This window comes from Enhydra lutris, unplaced genomic scaffold (genome assembly GCF_002288905.1).
Source record: "Enhydra lutris kenyoni isolate GAN:26980312 unplaced genomic scaffold, ASM228890v2 scaffoldscaffold11, whole genome shotgun sequence".
Lineage (NCBI taxonomy): Eukaryota > Metazoa > Chordata > Mammalia > Carnivora > Mustelidae > Enhydra > Enhydra lutris.
The window spans coordinates 28138282-28158972 of NW_019154095.1; the positions used below are offsets into that span (position 1 = coordinate 28138282).

The 20691-nt window shown below is 43.1% G+C and overlaps 1 protein-coding gene across 4 annotated transcripts in view; it reads right to left on the reverse strand.

Moving 5' to 3' along the window:
- LOC111144593 (glutathione-disulfide reductase) overlaps window positions 1–20691 on the reverse strand; it is a 54299-nt gene that overhangs the window by 11400 nt on the left and 22208 nt on the right. The window contains exons 5-9 of one of the 4 annotated variants that reach the window (XM_022498966.1): window positions 19886–20033; window positions 16500–16554; window positions 12713–12812; window positions 9605–9691; window positions 8164–8322 (exon numbers count right to left, since the gene is read on the reverse strand). In XM_022498966.1, coding sequence (XP_022354674.1) covers window positions 8164–8322; window positions 9605–9691; window positions 12713–12812; window positions 16500–16554; window positions 19886–20033 — 549 coding nt within the window. The remainder of the gene's footprint in view (window positions 1–8163; window positions 8323–9604; window positions 9692–12712; window positions 12813–16499; window positions 16555–19885; window positions 20034–20691) is intronic. The other 3 variants (XM_022498967.1, XM_022498968.1, XM_022498969.1) reach the window with 3 other exon arrangements.

Below are 20691 nucleotides of genomic sequence, written 5' to 3' on the forward strand. Positions count from 1 at the left end.
GACACACCCAATAATCGAGATTAGGTTATAGATGATAAGGAATAATTTCAAGGCTTTAAAGAGCCAGTATCATTGTAAAAAGGAAATCTGTAAGGAAGCGGCTAGTCAGGGCAGAGACCTGATCTAGGATGATCACATTAAAAAGGTAAAATAAATTTTTTTTCAATTTCAAGAAGCAATGGGATTTGATGACAAATGATGCACAGATTAAAAGAAAAAAATCTAACCCACCAAAAGTTTAGGGGTCAAGGTGGTGGGGAACACATAAGTGCTAAATATTCAAGTGTTTTGGTTAGACTAAGCTTACCACTTTGTTTAAATTCAGGCCACTGGAATTTGGGTCCCGCCCAATGGCCCACAGCAGGCAGTCAACATCCGGAATCGTGGTCAAGGTGGGTTTCCTACCAGGAACTGAGGTAACCATGCACAGTTCCAAGCCAGAGGAAGTCTTCTTCACTTCCTTGACCTATTGGCAAATAAAACGTGTTAATTTGGAGAGAGGGAGAGAAGATGGAAAACAAAGAGGAAATTAGAACTCTTAACATTTAAAAATTCTCCACCAGGTCCTATATGTGGATCCTTGATGCTGACACTCACTTTTGCTCAAAGGACGCCAACACCGCAACTCCTAGGAGCCAAGACTGTTTCCTAGGTTGGCCCAAATTATCCAGCCGACAGCCAGAAGTGTCCGTTTCTGTCAACACCCTAATGCTTCAGCTTAAAAACAAGGTTTTTAAACTGTGCTTCTTAAAAAACATGATAAAATCTTAAGTCACAAATCTAGTAAGCACAGTGTTGGCAACTGGAGGGTGGGAGGAAACAGGCCGCAGCAGCATTGCTAAGAACCTCACTCACACCTCATAGTTGGTATTTCTCCTGGATGTTCCTAATCAGCACAGGGAGTGGGTGAGAATTGGATCAGAAGAGCTAGGTGCACACAGTTTGGTGAAGAACCCAGGGGGTTCTGTCCCCACTACCAGGTTAACACCTCTACATTCACAAAGCAACCTCACATTTATTATTTTACTTGATGGGGCCACCACTGAGAGGATGCAGCTCTAGAGACATAATTGCTTTTGCAAACCTAATGCTACATGAAAACTGAAATTCAGTGATTCCCTAAGAAGTAGAGTACTCTGGGGTGCCTGGGTGGCTCAGTGGATTTAGCCTCTGCCTCCAGCTCAGGTCATGATCTCAGGGTCCTGGGATCGAGCCCCACATCGGGCTCTCTGCTCGGCGGGGAGCCTGCTTCCCCTTTTCTCTCTGCCTGCTGCTCTGCCTAGTCGTGATCTCTCTCTCTGCATCAAATAAATAAAATCTTTAAAAAAAAAAAAAAAAAGAAGTAGAGTACTCTGTAAGTCTGTCCATTTGCAGAACTCAAAGGGGTGCACTTTAAAAACAGAGTCCATAATTTTATTCCCCGAAAAAGAAATACAATCCTCAAAAATAAGCATGTTCGATAAGGCATTTGAGCACACACACACACACACACACACACACACAAGAGTTGTAGTTTTAACTAGATTTAACTACCAGATTTCTTATCTTTTATACCTTGACTTTACTAACATATTGAGAAATACAGCTTCTTAGGACAAAGAAAAGAATTGGTAGTACTCTAGAAAGGGATTCGTTGACTGGGGGAGACACAGAGTTTGCATTTATTAAACACTCGGGTGGAACCAAAAGCAGAAAGTGTGATTCACAACACACAGGAAGAAGAGCTATAAGCATACCTGGGGCTCAGCCATACCTGTGAGTACTTCAGGACCTCTATGCCAGAATTCTCCAGCTCTTCAGTGCAGTTTGAACTGATAATTGAATCAAAATTTCTAAGTACCTGTATACAAACAGAGGCACCAGAGAGATGGGTGGTAGGAAAGGAATAAAACTTAAATGAAGATAACATTACAAACTTGGTACCCAAATATCAGCATCTTCCCTCCTATCTCCTCTTTCCTTCATGGCCATATTGTAAGTGGAGTTTCAATCTGTATTCCTACATCACCACCAATGTCTGTACTATGTCTGATTTCACGCACTCCCGTTTTAGAGTTAAACAGACAGGTAACCTTCAGGCTTCTATTCTCTTTGCCATGTCCCTCTCCTCTCAAGCCTGCTGCTTTTCTCCATATTTATGTCTTGGGAACAGAAATTCTCCTTCCCCTTTCTGTATTTCCAAGGCAGCTTCTACTCTAGTATGATTTAAGGGAAGATCTCACTAGCAAAATCTCCTTATCGATGCAAAAAAGTCAAGGCCACAGCCTTGGAGAATTCTTTGTGATAATCCACCTGCAACAAACCCCAGGCAGGGTGAAGATAGGAGGTCACGAGTTACTCATAGGATAGCTCTAGAACGGACATACACCAGGACAGGGAAGAGGAGAATCAGCCTGATGTTTGGGGGTTGGGCGTTGGCAAGGGCAGGAAACCCAAGTGCATGTGCGAATGAGCTGGTTTTCCAAATGCAGGGATTATCCACTCTACTGATACACTGCTGCAGTTTATTTCCTTACTTATACATTAAATTAAGGCTGTCAATCCCTCTACCTCTCTCCTTCCTTCCAGTTTTCTGGATATACTCCTGCGATGCAAAATAACATAACATTTACCTAGGGGAGACATTCTTCAGGATATAAATCTCCTGCGGGTGAATTATATGATAAGTCTCAAGGCCAAAGAGAAAGTTCCTTTAAGTACATGTTGACTGGGGTTATTAATTTCCCTTGTCTCCCTCTATTTGCTCAAATAATCAAGAATTAGAATCATAGCATTTGAATGGTTAGGGATCTGATAAATGTTCCTAAAGCATTAAATGACTTGCTCAAATCACACACTTGTTAAGGTCAACCAGATTCTTAGGCCAACACTCTTGTTACTGTCTGGAACTATGTCCCTGAAAGCTCAAAACTGTACTAAAACCAGTGGTACTATCATGATTAATCAAAAACAAAAAACAAAAAATAAACCAAAAAAAAAAAAACAAAAACAGGGTGCCTGGGTGGCTCATTCGGTTAAGCGTTTGGCTAAGGTCATAATCCTGGGGTCCTGAGATCAAGACCTGCATTGGGCTCCCTGCTTGGTGGGGAGCCTCCCTTTGCCTCTGCCTGCCACTCCCCCTGCTTGTGCTCTCTATCAAATAAATAAATACAATCTTTAAAAAAAAAAAATACATATAAAGCAACACTTCACCAGATAATGACATAGAGGCTGCATATTGGCAGAAACCACTGATCCATGAACATGTTTGAACTGCATGGGTCCACCTATGCAGATTTTTTTTTACAGTATGATATTGTAAATGTGTTTTCTCTTATGATTTTCTTTTTCTTTAAGTAAGCTCTATACCCGGTGTGGGGCTTGAACTCATGACCCTGGAATCAAGAGTCACATGGTCTCCCCATTGAGCCAGCCAGGCGCCCCTCTCTTAAGACTTTTTTTTTTTTCAGAGAGAGGGAGAGGGAGAGACAGAATCCTAAGCAGGTTCCACGCCCAGCATGGAGCCGGATGACGGGCTCAATCTCATAACCCTGACATCATGACCTAAACTAAATTCAAGAGTCAGACGCTTAAACAACAGAGCCACCAAGGTGCCCCTCTTATGATTTTCTTAGCAACATTTTCTTTTCTCCAGCATACTTTATTGTAAGAATTTGACATAACACATATACGAAATACATGTTAACTGTTTACATGTTAACACGTTACTGGTGAGGCTCCAGGTCAAGGTCAACAGTAGGCTATTAGTTTGTAGGGAGTCAAAAGTTGCACTTGGATTTTTCCACTGCACAAGGGGTCAGCACCCCTAACCTCCAAGTTGTTCAAGGGTCAAGTGTACTGTCCTTGGCTTTCTAAGCCCTCAGCTAACTCTCAGTTATGATGCTAATTTGCAGTTGCAAAACTTTGGCCTTAATTTCTTCATCTGTAAAATGACATTCAATAAGACGATCTGTAAGCTTCCTTTATTATTATTTTTTTGTGATAAAAAATATATAACATTAAATTTACCAACTTAATCATTTCTAAGGATACAGTTCTGGAGTGTTATGTCTACTCATTGTGCCAGCCATCTCCAGAACTTTACTTCTTGCAAAACTGAAACTCTACACTCTATTAAACAGCTCCTCACTTCCTTCCGCCCTCAACCCTGGTAACCCACCATTCTACTTTCTGTTTTTATGAGTTTGACTAGATACCTCATATAAGGGAAATCATAAGATTTGTCTTTTTGTGACTGGTTTATTTCATTTGGCATAATGTTCTCCAAGTTCATCCATGTTGTAGCCCGAGTCAGAATGTCCTTCCTTTTAAAGCTGAATAACATTCTACCATATGATATACACATTTTCTTGATTCATTCATCTGTCAATGGACACTTGGGCTGCTTCATCGATGCCTGGGCTCTTGTGAATAATGCTGCCATGAACACAGGTGTGCAAGTATCTTTGATATATTTTCTTTTAACGCAAACACTGTAGTACATTTTTTTGGCTGAGTGTTATTAATCCAACACTACCCTCTGATCATACAAAACTGATTTCCAGAATAAGAAATTAACGTTGACAGTCTGTTCAATTTAACTAGTATTTATATTTAAGCCTGCAGGTTTCCTTTTAAGACACCTGATACCATCTACTACTTCAGGATGAAAATACCAGCCAGTTTGATCCAATCAAAATCATTATCAGCTGGTAGCTGATAAGGACATATAGCCCAATTCAAAGAGCTTTTCTGCAGTTCCATGCAGAATAAACCAACTGACTTCCACATGCTTTACACCCTAGTCTTTAATATTGTCAGGGTAGATTTTTTAAAAAGATCAAGCAAAGGAAAGGGAAAAGGAAAAAAGCAAAGAATTTACCTTATCATGCCGTATCATCAGTGATGTCTTTGAGCCCAGAGCGGAGAGAATGCCGGCTATCTCTACAGCAATGTAGCCCGCACCGACAATGACACTGCGGCTGAAACGAGAGCGAGGGTTAGTATTTTCAAATAAACGGATTTCGGACTAATTGTAGATTTACAGAAAAGTTGAAAAGATAGTACAGAAGTGTCCTGTATACACTCTACCCTGTTCTTCTCCAAGTTAACATCTTGCAGGATCACGGTACCCGTGTCAAAACTAAGAAATGGATGTTGGTACATTGCTACTGACTAAACTCCAGACTTACTCAGACGTCACCAGTTTTTCCATTCGTTTCCTTTTGCGGCTCCAAGAGTCAATCCTGGATACCACACTGCAGTTTTATGCAGAAAATATCCCTTTGTAGAAGGGAAGTATATTTTTAGTTATCAAAAGTTCTTCAGCCTCAGGGCGCCTGGGTGGTGCTGTTGGTTGAGCAACGAGTCTTGGTTTGGGCTCCAGTTGTGACCTCATGGTTGTGAGATCGAGCCCTATGTCATGCTTCACGCTCAGCGTGGAGTCTGCTTAAAAGATTTTATCTCCCTCCCCTTCTGCCCCTCTCCCCACACTCACTCTATCTCTCAAATAAATAAATCTTTAAAAAAAGAAAAGTTCTTGGGGTGCCTGGGTGGCTCAGTGGGTTAATAAGCCTCTGCCTTCGGCTCAGGTCATGATCTCAGGGTCCTGGGATGGAGCCCTGCCGCACAGGGATCTCTGCTCAGCGGGGAGCCTGCTTCCCCCTTTCTCTCTCTGCCTGCTTGTGATCTCTGTCTGTCAAATAAATAAATAAAATCTTTTAAAAAAAGTCCTTTTGCCTCATTTCTTCAGAGAGAAAAAAAACCTTTGAAACTAGAGACTTTTTATTTTTTTTATTTTTTTTAAAGATTTTATTTATTTATTTGACAGATGGAGATCACAAGTAGGCAGAGAAACAGGCAGAGAGAGAGGAGGAAGCAGGCTCCCTGCTGAGCAGGAAGCTTGATATGGCAGTGCCATCCCAGGACCTGGAGATCATGACCTAGCTGAGCCAAAGGCAGGCACTAAACCGACTGAGCCTCCCAGGTGCTCCCCAAGATGACTCCTTATGAGTGACCTTCATACCTAAACCTAAAACTGGCAACTAACTCACCATGATTCCTCCCTGCTCAGAACTGCCTTTTTTTTTTTTTTTTAAAGATTTCGATTTCTATTTCTATTTATTTATTTGACAGAGAGAGAGTCAGTGAGAGAGGGAACACAAGCAGGGGAAACGGGAGAGGGAGAAGCAGGCTTCCCACTGAGCAGGGAGCCCAATGTGGGGCTCCATCCCAGGAGCCTGGGATCGTGACCTGGGTCGAAGGCAGACGCACAATCCACTGAGCCACCTGGGTGCCCCTCAGAACTCCTCCTTGACCACTCTTCAATTTTACCAATCTTTGCAGTAGGTTACAGGCTACTTAAAGCAAGCCATGTAACTTACAGGATAGATCTGAATGAAAGTAGACTCCCCTGCCTAAATTTCAGTCTAAAAAGGAATCTTCAGCACTAGATAAAGGCTGAGGAAGGTCTGCATCAGGGGTGGAGAAGCCGATCCCGGCCCTAGGGCAATGAGGATTCCCAACATGCTGCAGCCTGGAGCGTTGATACCCCTGAGCTGGAGCTGCCCCAGTCAGGGCTGGGTTTGCTGAGGCTTCAAAGAACTTACAGTGCTTGGAAAGAACCAAGCAATCTGGGAAGAGCAGAGGAAAGTTGTGTGGGCTTTTTTTTTTAAAGATTTCATTTATTTATTTGACAAACAGAGATCACAAGTAGGCAGAGAGAGAGAAAGGAGGAAGCAGGCTCCCCTCTGAGCAGAGAGCCCGATGTGGGGCTCGATCCCAGGACCCTGAGATCATAACCTGAGCTGAAGGTAGAGGCTTACCCACTGAGCCACCCAGGTGCCCCAGAGGAAAGCTTTCTTTACTACCCTCCAAAGGTAAGGTATCCGTGGGGTGAGTCTGTGCCATTAGAGGGGTCTGGTCCAAACAGAGGACGAAGCATGAACCCAAAGAGTGGCACGTCAGCTTACCTTACAACCCAGTGTTTGAAAAGAGAAATGTCCCCATAGCCTGGAAACCATGAAATAGCTCTTCCATCTCAACCTCCCTCTTTCCTATTATGTTTGACCTCTGCTCCTTTCTCGAGGGCATGAGATTGAGCCCCGCTCAGTGAGGCATCGGCTTCAAATTCTTTCTCCCTTTCCCTCCTCCCTTTCTCTCCTGACACACACACACTCATGTACTCTCTCTCTAAAATAAATAAAATCTTAAAAAAAGAAAAAGAAAAAAAATTGTTCATTCATTTCCTATGTTCCCAGAGTCCTTTGTTCCTAACACACATAAATTCACTTATTAAACTTGTCTTGCTAGCATTTTAAATATATTAAAATAAATGATTTGATTTTTTAAATCCTTTATTTTAAAAGACTTCACGGACAGGTATCTGTAAAGTAGATTCTACGAGGGTGAATCTAGATTGACTTGTATCATCCAGACATGACAAGTCATGACCACATTTCTGGAAACATTCTCCCATGTGTCCTCATTCAACCCTAAAACCAAACAGGACCGGGCAGATCATGAGGGAAAAGGAGCGGTTCTCTGACACAGTTGTGTGCCCTGCAAACAGCAAATATAAAATGGACTGTGCCTCCCTCAAAGTCAGAAGAGTGCATGCTCCAAATATCTTCATGGGTGGTTTCCACTGCAGCTAAGAGACTCAGAGAAGCCCTCTTGCCCCTTCTACACCATCTGCGGCTCCAGGTGAATTAAGGTAAAGTTTCAGACAATGGGTTATTAGTCACCCTCCGTGAAGGCCTTTACAGAAACACAGGATTAAGACTTGGAATGGGCTTGGCAGCCCCGCGAGGGAGCAGCGGCAGAAACACAGGATTAAGACTTGGAATGGGCTTGGCAGCCCCGCGAGGGAGCAGCGGCACACACCCAATAATCGAGATTAGGTTATAGATGATAAGGAATAATTTCAAGGCTTTAAAGAGCCAGTATCATTGTAAAAAGGAAATCTGTAAGGAAGCGGCTAGTCAGGGCAGAGACCTGATCTAGGATGATCACATTAAAAAGGTAAAATAAATTTTTTTTCAATTTCAAGAAGCAATGGGATTTGATGACAAATGATGCACAGATTAAAAGAAAAAAATCTAACCCACCAAAAGTTTAGGGGTCAAGGTGGTGGGGAACACATAAGTGCTAAATATTCAAGTGTTTTGGTTAGACTAAGCTTACCACTTTGTTTAAATTCAGGCCACTGGAATTTGGGTCCCGCCCAATGGCCCACAGCAGGCAGTCAACATCCGGAATCGTGGTCAAGGTGGGTTTCCTACCAGGAACTGAGGTAACCATGCACAGTTCCAAGCCAGAGGAAGTCTTCTTCACTTCCTTGACCTATTGGCAAATAAAACGTGTTAATTTGGAGAGAGGGAGAGAAGATGGAAAACAAAGAGGAAATTAGAACTCTTAACATTTAAAAATTCTCCACCAGGTCCTATATGTGGATCCTTGATGCTGACACTCACTTTTGCTCAAAGGACGCCAACACCGCAACTCCTAGGAGCCAAGACTGTTTCCTAGGTTGGCCCAAATTATCCAGCCGACAGCCAGAAGTGTCCGTTTCTGTCAACACCCTAATGCTTCAGCTTAAAAACAAGGTTTTTAAACTGTGCTTCTTAAAAAACATGATAAAATCTTAAGTCACAAATCTAGTAAGCACAGTGTTGGCAACTGGAGGGTGGGAGGAAACAGGCCGCAGCAGCATTGCTAAGAACCTCACTCACACCTCATAGTTGGTATTTCTCCTGGATGTTCCTAATCAGCACAGGGAGTGGGTGAGAATTGGATCAGAAGAGCTAGGTGCACACAGTTTGGTGAAGAACCCAGGGGGTTCTGTCCCCACTACCAGGTTAACACCTCTACATTCACAAAGCAACCTCACATTTATTATTTTACTTGATGGGGCCACCACTGAGAGGATGCAGCTCTAGAGACATAATTGCTTTTGCAAACCTAATGCTACATGAAAACTGAAATTCAGTGATTCCCTAAGAAGTAGAGTACTCTGGGGTGCCTGGGTGGCTCAATGGATTTAGCCTCTGCCTCCAGCTCAGGTCATGATCTCAGGGTCCTGGGATCGAGCCCCACATCGGGCTCTCTGCTCGGCGGGGAGCCTGCTTCCCCTTTTCTCTCTGCCTGCTGCTCTGCCTAGTCGTGATCTCTCTCTCTGCATCAAATAAATAAAATCTTTAAAAAAAAAAAAAAAAGAAGTAGAGTACTCTGTAAGTCTGTCCATTTGCAGAACTCAAAGGGGTGCACTTTAAAAACAGAGTCCATAATTTTATTCCCCGAAAAAGAAATACAATCCTCAAAAATAAGCATGTTCGATAAGGCATTTGAGCACACACACACACACACACACACACAAGAGTTGTAGTTTTAACTAGATTTAACTACCAGATTTCTTATCTTTTATACCTTGACTTTACTAACATATTGAGAAATACAGCTTCTTAGGACAAAGAAAAGAATTGGTAGTACTCTAGAAAGGGATTCGTTGACTGGGGGAGACACAGAGTTTGCATTTATTAAACACTCGGGTGGAACCAAAAGCAGAAAGTGTGATTCACAACACACAGGAAGAAGAGCTATAAGCATACCTGGGGCTCAGCCATACCTGTGAGTACTTCAGGACCTCTATGCCAGAATTCTCCAGCTCTTCAGTGCAGTTTGAACTGATAATTGAATCAAAATTTCTAAGTACCTGTATACAAACAGAGGCACCAGAGAGATGGGTGGTGGGAAAGGAATAAAACTTAAATGAAGATAACATTACAAACTTGGTACCCAAATATCAGCATCTTCCCTCCTATCTCCTCTTTCCTTCATGGCCATATTGTAAGTGGAGTTTCAATCTGTATTCCTACATCACCACCAATGTCTGTACTATGTCTGATTTCACGCACTCCCGTTTTAGAGTTAAACAGACAGGTAACCTTCAGGCTTCTATTCTCTTTGCCATGTCCCTCTCCTCTCAAGCCTGCTGCTTTTCTCCATATTTATGTCTTGGGAACAGAAATTCTCCTTCCCCTTTCTGTATTTCCAAGGCAGCTTCTACTCTAGTATGATTTAAGGGAAGATCTCACTAGCAAAATCTCCTTATCGATGCAAAAAAGTCAAGGCCACAGCCTTGGAGAATTCTTTGTGATAATCCACCTGCAACAAACCCCAGGCAGGGTGAAGATAGGAGGTCACGAGTTACTCATAGGATAGCTCTAGAACGGACATACACCAGGACAGGGAAGAGGAGAATCAGCCTGATGTTTGGGGGTTGGGCGTTGGCAAGGGCAGGAAACCCAAGTGCATGTGCGAATGAGCTGGTTTTCCAAATGCAGGGATTATCCACTCTACTGATACACTGCTGCAGTTTATTTCCTTACTTATACATTAAATTAAGGCTGTCAATCCCTCTACCTCTCTCCTTCCTTCCAGTTTTCTGGATATACTCCTGCGATGCAAAATAACATAACATTTACCTAGGGGAGACATTCTTCAGGATATAAATCTCCTGCGGGTGAATTATATGATAAGTCTCAAGGCCAAAGAGAAAGTTCCTTTAAGTACATGTTGACTGGGGTTATTAATTTCCCTTGTCTCCCTCTATTTGCTCAAATAATCAAGAATTAGAATCATAGCATTTGAATGGTTAGGGATCTGATAAATGTTCCTAAAGCATTAAATGACTTGCTCAAATCACACACTTGTTAAGGTCAACCAGATTCTTAGGCCAACACTCTTGTTACTGTCTGGAACTATGTCCCTGAAAGCTCAAAACTGTACTAAAACCAGTGGTACTATCATGATTAATCAAAAACAAAAAACAAAAAATAAACCAAAAAAAAAAAAACAAAAACAGGGTGCCTGGGTGGCTCATTCGGTTAAGCGTTTGGCTAAGGTCATAATCCTGGGGTCCTGAGATCAAGACCTGCATTGGGCTCCCTGCTTGGTGGGGAGCCTCCCTTTGCCTCTGCCTGCCACTCCCCCTGCTTGTGCTCTCTATCAAATAAATAAATACAATCTTTAAAAAAAAAAAATACATATAAAGCAACACTTCACCAGATAATGACATAGAGGCTGCATATTGGCAGAAACCACTGATCCATGAACATGTTTGAACTGCATGGGTCCACCTATGCAGATTTTTTTTTACAGTATGATATTGTAAATGTGTTTTCTCTTATGATTTTCTTTTTCTTTAAGTAAGCTCTATACCCGGTGTGGGGCTTGAACTCATGACCCTGGAATCAAGAGTCACATGGTCTCCCCATTGAGCCAGCCAGGCGCCCCTCTCTTAAGACTTTTTTTTTTTTCAGAGAGAGGGAGAGGGAGAGACAGAATCCTAAGCAGGTTCCACGCCCAGCATGGAGCCGGATGACGGGCTCAATCTCATAACCCTGACATCATGACCTAAACTAAATTCAAGAGTCAGACGCTTAAACAACAGAGCCACCAAGGTGCCCCTCTTATGATTTTCTTAGCAACATTTTCTTTTCTCCAGCATACTTTATTGTAAGAATTTGACATAACACATATACGAAATACATGTTAACTGTTTACATGTTAACACGTTACTGGTGAGGCTCCAGGTCAAGGTCAACAGTAGGCTATTAGTTTGTAGGGAGTCAAAAGTTGCACTTGGATTTTTCCACTGCACAAGGGGTCAGCACCCCTAACCTCCAAGTTGTTCAAGGGTCAAGTGTACTGTCCTTGGCTTTCTAAGCCCTCAGCTAACTCTCAGTTATGATGCTAATTTGCAGTTGCAAAACTTTGGCCTTAATTTCTTCATCTGTAAAATGACATTCAATAAGATGATCTGTAAGCTTCCTTTATTATTATTTTTTTGTGATAAAAAATATATAACATTAAATTTACCAACTTAATCATTTCTAAGGATACAGTTCTGGAGTGTTATGTCTACTCATTGTGCCAGCCATCTCCAGAACTTTACTTCTTGCAAAACTGAAACTCTACACTCTATTAAACAGCTCCTCACTTCCTTCCGCCCTCAACCCTGGTAACCCACCATTCTACTTTCTGTTTTTATGAGTTTGACTAGATACCTCATATAAGGGAAATCATAAGATTTGTCTTTTTGTGACTGGTTTATTTCATTTGGCATAATGTTCTCCAAGTTCATCCATGTTGTAGCCCGAGTCAGAATGTCCTTCCTTTTAAAGCTGAATAACATTCTACCATATGATATACACATTTTCTTGATTCATTCATCTGTCAATGGACACTTGGGCTGCTTCATCGATGCCTGGGCTCTTGTGAATAATGCTGCCATGAACACAGGTGTGCAAGTATCTTTGATATATTTTCTTTTAACGCAAACACTGTAGTACATTTTTTTGGCTGAGTGTTATTAATCCAACACTACCCTCTGATCATACAAAACTGATTTCCAGAATAAGAAATTAACGTTGACAGTCTGTTCAATTTAACTAGTATTTATATTTAAGCCTGCAGGTTTCCTTTTAAGACACCTGATACCATCTACTACTTCAGGATGAAAATACCAGCCAGTTTGATCCAATCAAAATCATTATCAGCTGGTAGCTGATAAGGACATATAGCCCAATTCAAAGAGCTTTTCTGCAGTTCCATGCAGAATAAACCAACTGACTTCCACATGCTTTACACCCTAGTCTTTAATATTGTCAGGGTAGATTTTTTAAAAAGATCAAGCAAAGGAAAGGGAAAAGGAAAAAAGCAAAGAATTTACCTTATCATGCCGTATCATCAGTGATGTCTTTGAGCCCAGAGCGGAGAGAATGCCGGCTATCTCTACAGCAATGTAGCCCGCACCGACAATGACACTGCGGCTGAAACGAGAGCGAGGGTTAGTATTTTCAAATAAACGGATTTCGGACTAATTGTAGATTTACAGAAAAGTTGAAAAGATAGTACAGAAGTGTCCTGTATACACTCTACCCTGTTCTTCTCCAAGTTAACATCTTGCAGGATCACGGTACCCGTGTCAAAACTAAGAAATGGATGTTGGTACATTGCTACTGACTAAACTCCAGACTTACTCAGACGTCACCAGTTTTTCCATTCGTTTCCTTTTGCGGCTCCAAGAGTCAATCCTGGATACCACACTGCAGTTTTATGCAGAAAATATCCCTTTGTAGAAGGGAAGTATATTTTTAGTTATCAAAAGTTCTTCAGCCTCAGGGCGCCTGGGTGGTGCTGTTGGTTGAGCAACGAGTCTTGGTTTGGGCTCCAGTTGTGACCTCATGGTTGTGAGATCGAGCCCTATGTCATGCTTCACGCTCAGCGTGGAGTCTGCTTAAAAGATTTTATCTCCCTCCCCTTCTGCCCCTCTCCCCACACTCACTCTATCTCTCAAATAAATAAATCTTTAAAAAAAGAAAAGTTCTTGGGGTGCCTGGGTGGCTCAGTGGGTTAATAAGCCTCTGCCTTCGGCTCAGGTCATGATCTCAGGGTCCTGGGATGGAGCCCTGCCGCACAGGGATCTCTGCTCAGCGGGGAGCCTGCTTCCCCCTTTCTCTCTCTGCCTGCTTGTGATCTCTGTCTGTCAAATAAATAAATAAAATCTTTTAAAAAAAGTCCTTTTGCCTCATTTCTTCAGAGAGAAAAAAAACCTTTGAAACTAGAGACTTTTTATTTTTTTTATTTTTTTTAAAGATTTTATTTATTTATTTGACAGATGGAGATCACAAGTAGGCAGAGAAACAGGCAGAGAGAGAGGAGGAAGCAGGCTCCCTGCTGAGCAGGAAGCTTGATATGGCAGTGCCATCCCAGGACCTGGAGATCATGACCTAGCTGAGCCAAAGGCAGGCACTAAACCGACTGAGCCTCCCAGGTGCTCCCCAAGATGACTCCTTATGAGTGACCTTCATACCTAAACCTAAAACTGGCAACTAACTCACCATGATTCCTCCCTGCTCAGAACTGCCTTTTTTTTTTTTTTTAAAGATTTCGATTTCTATTTCTATTTATTTATTTGACAGAGAGAGAGTCAGTGAGAGAGGGAACACAAGCAGGGGAAACGGGAGAGGGAGAAGCAGGCTTCCCACTGAGCAGGGAGCCCAATGTGGGGCTCCATCCCAGGAGCCTGGGATCGTGACCTGGGTCGAAGGCAGACGCACAATCCACTGAGCCACCTGGGCGCCCCTCAGAACTCCTCCTTGACCACTCTTCAATTTTACCAATCTTTGCAGTAGGTTACAGGCTACTTAAAGCAAGCCATGTAACTTACAGGATAGATCTGAATGAAAGTAGACTCCCCTGCCTAAATTTCAGTCTAAAAAGGAATCTTCAGCACTAGATAAAGGCTGAGGAAGGTCTGCATCAGGGGTGGAGAAGCCGATCCCGGCCCTAGGGCAATGAGGATTCCCAACATGCTGCAGCCTGGAGCGTTGATACCCCTGAGCTGGAGCTGCCCCAGTCAGGGCTGGGTTTGCTGAGGCTTCAAAGAACTTACAGTGCTTGGAAAGAACCAAGCAATCTGGGAAGAGCAGAGGAAAGTTGTGTGGGCTTTTTTTTTTAAAGATTTCATTTATTTATTTGACAAACAGAGATCACAAGTAGGCAGAGAGAGAGAAAGGAGGAAGCAGGCTCCCCTCTGAGCAGAGAGCCCGATGTGGGGCTCGATCCCAGGACCCTGAGATCATAACCTGAGCTGAAGGTAGAGGCTTACCCACTGAGCCACCCAGGTGCCCCAGAGGAAAGCTTTCTTTACTACCCTCCAAAGGTAAGGTATCCGTGGGGTGAGTCTGTGCCATTAGAGGGGTCTGGTCCAAACAGAGGACGAAGCATGAACCCAAAGAGTGGCACGTCAGCTTACCTTACAACCCAGTGTTTGAAAAGAGAAATGTCCCCATAGCCTGGAAACCATGAAATAGCTCTTCCATCTCAACCTCCCTCTTTCCTATTATGTTTGACCTCTGCTCCTTTCTCGAGGGCATGAGATTGAGCCCCGCTCAGTGAGGCATCGGCTTCAAATTCTTTCTCCCTTTCCCTCCTCCCTTTCTCTCCTGACACACACACACTCATGTACTCTCTCTCTAAAATAAATAAAATCTTAAAAAAAGAAAAAGAAAAAAAATTGTTCATTCATTTCCTATGTTCCCAGAGTCCTTTGTTCCTAACACACATAAATTCACTTATTAAACTTGTCTTGCTAGCATTTTAAATATATTAAAATAAATGATTTGATTTTTTAAATCCTTTATTTTAAAAGACTTCACGGACAGGTATCTGTAAAGTAGATTCTACGAGGGTGAATCTAGATTGACTTGTATCATCCAGACATGACAAGTCATGACCACATTTCTGGAAACATTCTCCCATGTGTCCTCATTCAACCCTAAAACCAAACAGGACCGGGCAGATCATGAGGGAAAAGGAGCGGTTCTCTGACACAGTTGTGTGCCCTGCAAACAGCAAATATAAAATGGACTGTGCCTCCCTCAAAGTCAGAAGAGTGCATGCTCCAAATATCTTCATGGGTGGTTTCCACTGCAGCTAAGAGACTCAGAGAAGCCCTCTTGCCCCTTCTACACCATCTGCGGCTCCAGGTGAATTAAGGTAAAGTTTCAGACAATGGGTTATTAGTCACCCTCCGTGAAGGCCTTTACAGAAACACAGGATTAAGACTTGGAATGGGCTTGGCAGCCCCGCGAGGGAGCAGCGGCAGAAACACAGGATTAAGACTTGGAATGGGCTTGGCAGCCCCGCGAGGGAGCAGCGGCGGTTGAGCAACACTGATTTCCAGATTTGGTGCTACTTAGAGGGAGATAAAGGCCCATCCTAAGCCAAAACAGTCCCTCCAACCTAGAAAGCCTGCAAGTGGCAGCTTCTTCAAATTAGAGAAACCGTCTTCCTCAGTAGATTTTATTCCTACGCATCTAATTTCGTGACAGACATTTACGAAGGTTGTCTGGACAAATCCACATGGAGGACAAACCCAGAAAACCTCTCTTTTGTGCAAACAGCAGGGCTTTCATTTATGGAGGTTCCCTGGGCACCAGCGGCTCTGGAAACCAGAATCAGTTAATTGCGACACATCGGCAGATGATGCTGTATCCAGGTGAAGAAAGAAGATGGTTTTAGGACTTTACTATTTACTCTTCAAAACCACCGTGTGTTTAATTCTCGCCCTAAAAACTGTAATGAAAGATCTGAGTCAGGGGGCACCTGGGTGGCTCAGGTAGTTAAGTGACTGGCTCTTGATTTCGGTTCAGGTCGTGATCTCAGGGTTTTGAGACTGAGCCCTACGCTGGGCTCTGCGCTTAGCGGGGAGCCTGCTTCTCTCCCTCTGCCCCTCTGCACTCTCTCTCAAATAAATAAATAAATCTTAAAGAAAGAAAGAAAGAAAAAGACAGGTCTGAGTTGTTCACTGGGGATATTAGTGGATGAGATACCCAAGGTCATTAAAAGAGAAGCAGGTGAAGAAAATTCAAGGGAAGGCTGCATTTAATGGCTGGGTGGGGGAGGCAGAAGAAGCGTTAGCTAGAGAGACTGAGGAAGAACAAACCGCTTACCCAGGCAATTCTTCCAGCTGGAAAAATCCATCACTCGTTATTCCTAGGCTGGCCCCTAGGGAGGAAAATGCAATACAGATCACACAGACCAAGCTTTCCCTTATAAAAGGGTATCAAGATTTTGTATAGGACCCAGATACTTTCTCAGCCATCACATACTGTTTTGACAAGTTTTGTCAAAGTTTCCACTTGGGAAGCTGCCAACCCAGTCTTTCCTGAGTACACATTTTCATTTTCTCTCTAGAATTAAGAGAAGTGATGACTGCCTATTACATTTTTCTGAGGAACTAAGATCGTCTTGGCTCTCGTGAAGAGACTCTGCTGGCTCTGTTTCATTCTCCTGCCCCCAAATGTAAGTGTGAACCCTCGGCTCAGCCTTGGCTCTCCTGTGTTTTTCTTCAAAGGTTTCAACCAACTCTCCCCTGACGGTGGAGGACTTTCAAGTATTCCAGTTTTGACGTTTCCCCCAAGTCCTAGTCCCATATTCCTAACTGCCCCACTACATAATTCTACTTTGCTTCAAACTCAGTATGTTTAGAATTGAGTCGTAGGGGCATCTGGGTGGCTCAGTGGGTTAAAGCCTCTGCCTCTGGCTCAGGTCATGATCCCAGGTCCTAAAATTGAGCCCCACATCAGGCTCTCTTCAGCAAGGAGCCTGCTTCCTCCTCTCTCTCTGCCTGCCTCTCTGCCTACTTGTGATCTCTGTCTGTCAAATAAATAAATAAAATCTTAAAAAAAAAAAAAAAGAATTGATTCTTAAACTTTAGGTCCCAGCTGTAACCCTCTCCCAAGTTTACCACTGCAGAGTTAAATCGAACACTTTCCGCCAATAACCCAAATGAAACCCTGAGTTGTCCATCTAGGATTCCTTCTCTCAATGCCACCCACAGTATTTCATCAATTAATAAAAATACTACACTTTGCCAAATTCGAGGTGCCATGATTAAGGCACACATCCGGGGCACCTGGGAGTGCAATCAGTTAAGCATCAGACTCTTGGTTGCGGCCCAGGTCATGGTCTCAGGGTCGTTGGATCAAGTCCCACATCGGGCCCCACTCTCAATGCAGTGTCTGTTGAGATTCTCTCTCCCTCTCCCTTCCCCTCCCACTTGTGATCTCTTTCTCCCTCTAAAATAAATAAATCTTTAGTACAAAATAAAGGACACATCCTGATCTCAGATGTGATGAATATATTTTTTTCTTAATGTGTCCTGGAATCAATGAAATCCAGCAGCTGATTCTTCCTTCTGAGTCCGTTATGCCTGTCCTCCTCTCTGAGGCCTGGCCCACAGCAGCGGCTCAGTAAGCATCTGCAGAACCGAGCTTCTCCTTTACAGATCAGATGCTAACACTGGGGTTCAGCACCATATCATCACCCCCACACATTCTACTACGACAGCTCTCTGCACTCATCTCCCTCCTCTGTGAGTCCCTGTCAGATCAGTTGTCTAAAATTATCGCTTACATCTTGTCACAACTCTATTTATAAGCTAACAGTTATTTGACTCAGTTGTCATGAATTCTAGAGATTCCTTCATTTGACTTTGTAAGTCTCCGTAATCTGGCCCTAACTCTTTTCTAGTCTCAGCTTAACGAATGGGCGCCTAGAACTTCAGTACTGGAAAAATTGGTTGAATTGGCTCAATACCTTTCGAAGACATCTTTATTTCCCACTGGTTCTGTCTTCCTCTTCCTCAGCACTTACCGCTCAATCTGTTAGCCTCCTTTTTCCTGGAAAGTCTTTTTGGTTGATGCCATCCTATAGTAATCTGTCCCACCTGTGAGCGCCCTAAGCCTAGAAATAACCCTGGAACACTGACCTTCTATTTAATTCTTTGTATGTGCTTTTATTATATGTTTTAAATTAGTAAATGTATACATTTTAAAAATTCAAAAAGCACAACAGAGCATCTAGTGAAAAGCAGTCTTTCCACCGCGACCTCTAGTGCTCTCCTTTAAGGGAGTCAGCATCACAGGGCTTTGAGTATTTTTCCAGAGATATTCCAGTGCATGTGGACAGTCTTCCTGCCTTTTGAAAAAGACACAAATTGTAGCATACTATACACTCTGTTTCATACCTTGCTTTTTTTCACTTAACAAGCAGTCTTGAAGACTGCATCATATTAGGATGCTTATGTCCAAATTTTCAGTTAAATTTTAAGGTACTTGAGAATAGTACCTTATCGTCTTTTACGGTAGTTGCTCCTGAACTTTTGGGGGTCATGAACCTCCTCTTAAAGCTAGTTAAAGTTTTGGATCCTCTCCCCAGAGAGAACAAAACACATAAATGCATATACACCCCAAATTTCCCATTTAATTCAGGTTGGTCATGGATCTTATAAGGCCAATCCAGGGAGAATACAAAATATGGATAAGCTATGATCACCGCCCAAAAAGACCTTATAATTTAGCTGGGGAGAAAGACAGGAACCATGTTTCTTATGTGAGAATAAGGCAGTAGTATGTTCATAGTTTATCCCTGTGTGCACAAAATGCAAGAGCAAATAGGACTATCTGAAATTCCTTACTGCTTTAATTTTATAATTTTCTATGTAAGAGAGAAAACTATGCATACCAAGTAGGTCATTAAGTTATATCTGTACAAGATTTCACTTCCTTGGGGCACCTGGGTGGCTCAGTGGGTTGAGCCGCTGCCTTCGGCTCAGGTCATGATCTCAGGGTCCTGGGATCGAGTCCCGCGTCGGGCTCTCTGCTCAGCAGGGAGCCTGCTTCCCTTCCTCTCTCTCTGCCTGCCTCTCTGCCTACTTGTGATCTCTCTCTGTCAAATAAATAAATAAAATCTTAAAAAAAAAAAAAAAAGATTTCACTTCCTTAAACAAAACACAAGTACAGAACATATCTTGTAGGGGCACCTGGGTAGATCAGTTGGTTAAGCAACTGCTTTCAGCTCAGGTCATGATTCTGGAGTCCGGGATCGAGTCCCACATCAGGCTCTTCTCCCGCTGACCTCTCTCCTCTCATTCTCTCTCGCTCTCTCTCTCTCAAATAAACAAATAAAATCTTTAAAATAAACAAACAAAAACAAACAAACAAAGAACATGTCTTGTAAATAACCACCCAGGGGACAAACCCAGGTGGGTGACCGTCTCTGTCATCCTGAAAGGAGGAGATTCTTTGCTGATTTTTCTTGCTGTGTTACCTGTAGGCTGTCTGAACTTGGAGCTGGAAGAAATATCTTTGCCCCATCACCAGGCACAAGTTAAGCCAATTACATTTAGGTTCTGCGGAGGCCTTCTCCTCTGTGTGGCCTTGTCCAAGAGAAAGAACTGGAACAGGAAGATCCCCTAGCATCGCTTGGAAGGCTGAAGACAACAGTATACTCCACTTGATGGTTAACAACAAGTATTTGCCTTGCGAAGACTCACCAGGGATCTGGCTCTCCTGAGGACGTGAGGGCACGCCACCTGTGGCAATCAGGATGTGAGGAGCAGTGTACTTGTTCCCATTGACCTCTACTGTGGGCTCCGGATCAGACGTGAACGCTGCATGGCCATGGATGATTTCTATATGGGACTGGAAAAGGGACAGTGACATTAGCCTGTGCTCAAGATACAAGAACACCTGTGGCGACATATCTGCTCTTTCCCTCTCTATGGAGGCCGTCTAGATTTGAGGTTTGCTGACGCCAAGACAACTCTGTCATGTCTGAGTTTCTGCGGAACGTCTGTTCACTGACACTTAGGTAAGGGGGTTGCCGTGTGATGCTGGAAGTGCGCCGCAGGATGCTATAAAGATGCTATCTTAGGCCAAAATCCAGAGACCAAAAAAAAATATGTGCCAGTCACCTCCCAGGAAAAAACCCTCCATCTCTGTCCACAGGAGTTGGGGAGAAAGTCCTCCTCACTGGCAATGAAATCACACTGAAGAATGGTGTGTCTGGAGGAGGGGCAGAAGGCTCACAAAGACAAAAGGATAAAGGTGAAGAAAGCAGAGGCAAAAGAGGAACACTCTGGCCAAGGGAGGGAAACGCAACACTTCTGTTTTCTCAAACTAAATGGAAGTATACCACAAAATCCCACAACAATGAAGTTCTGTGCTAGAGATGTTACAAAGCCAGACTCTGGCACCCTCTGTGCTGGGGCCTCCCTTTTGGGGAATGAGGACAAGCTTCTGAAGCTGTGATATGTGTATCGGCAAGCAAATGTGGGCAACTTACCAGGACAATGGAATC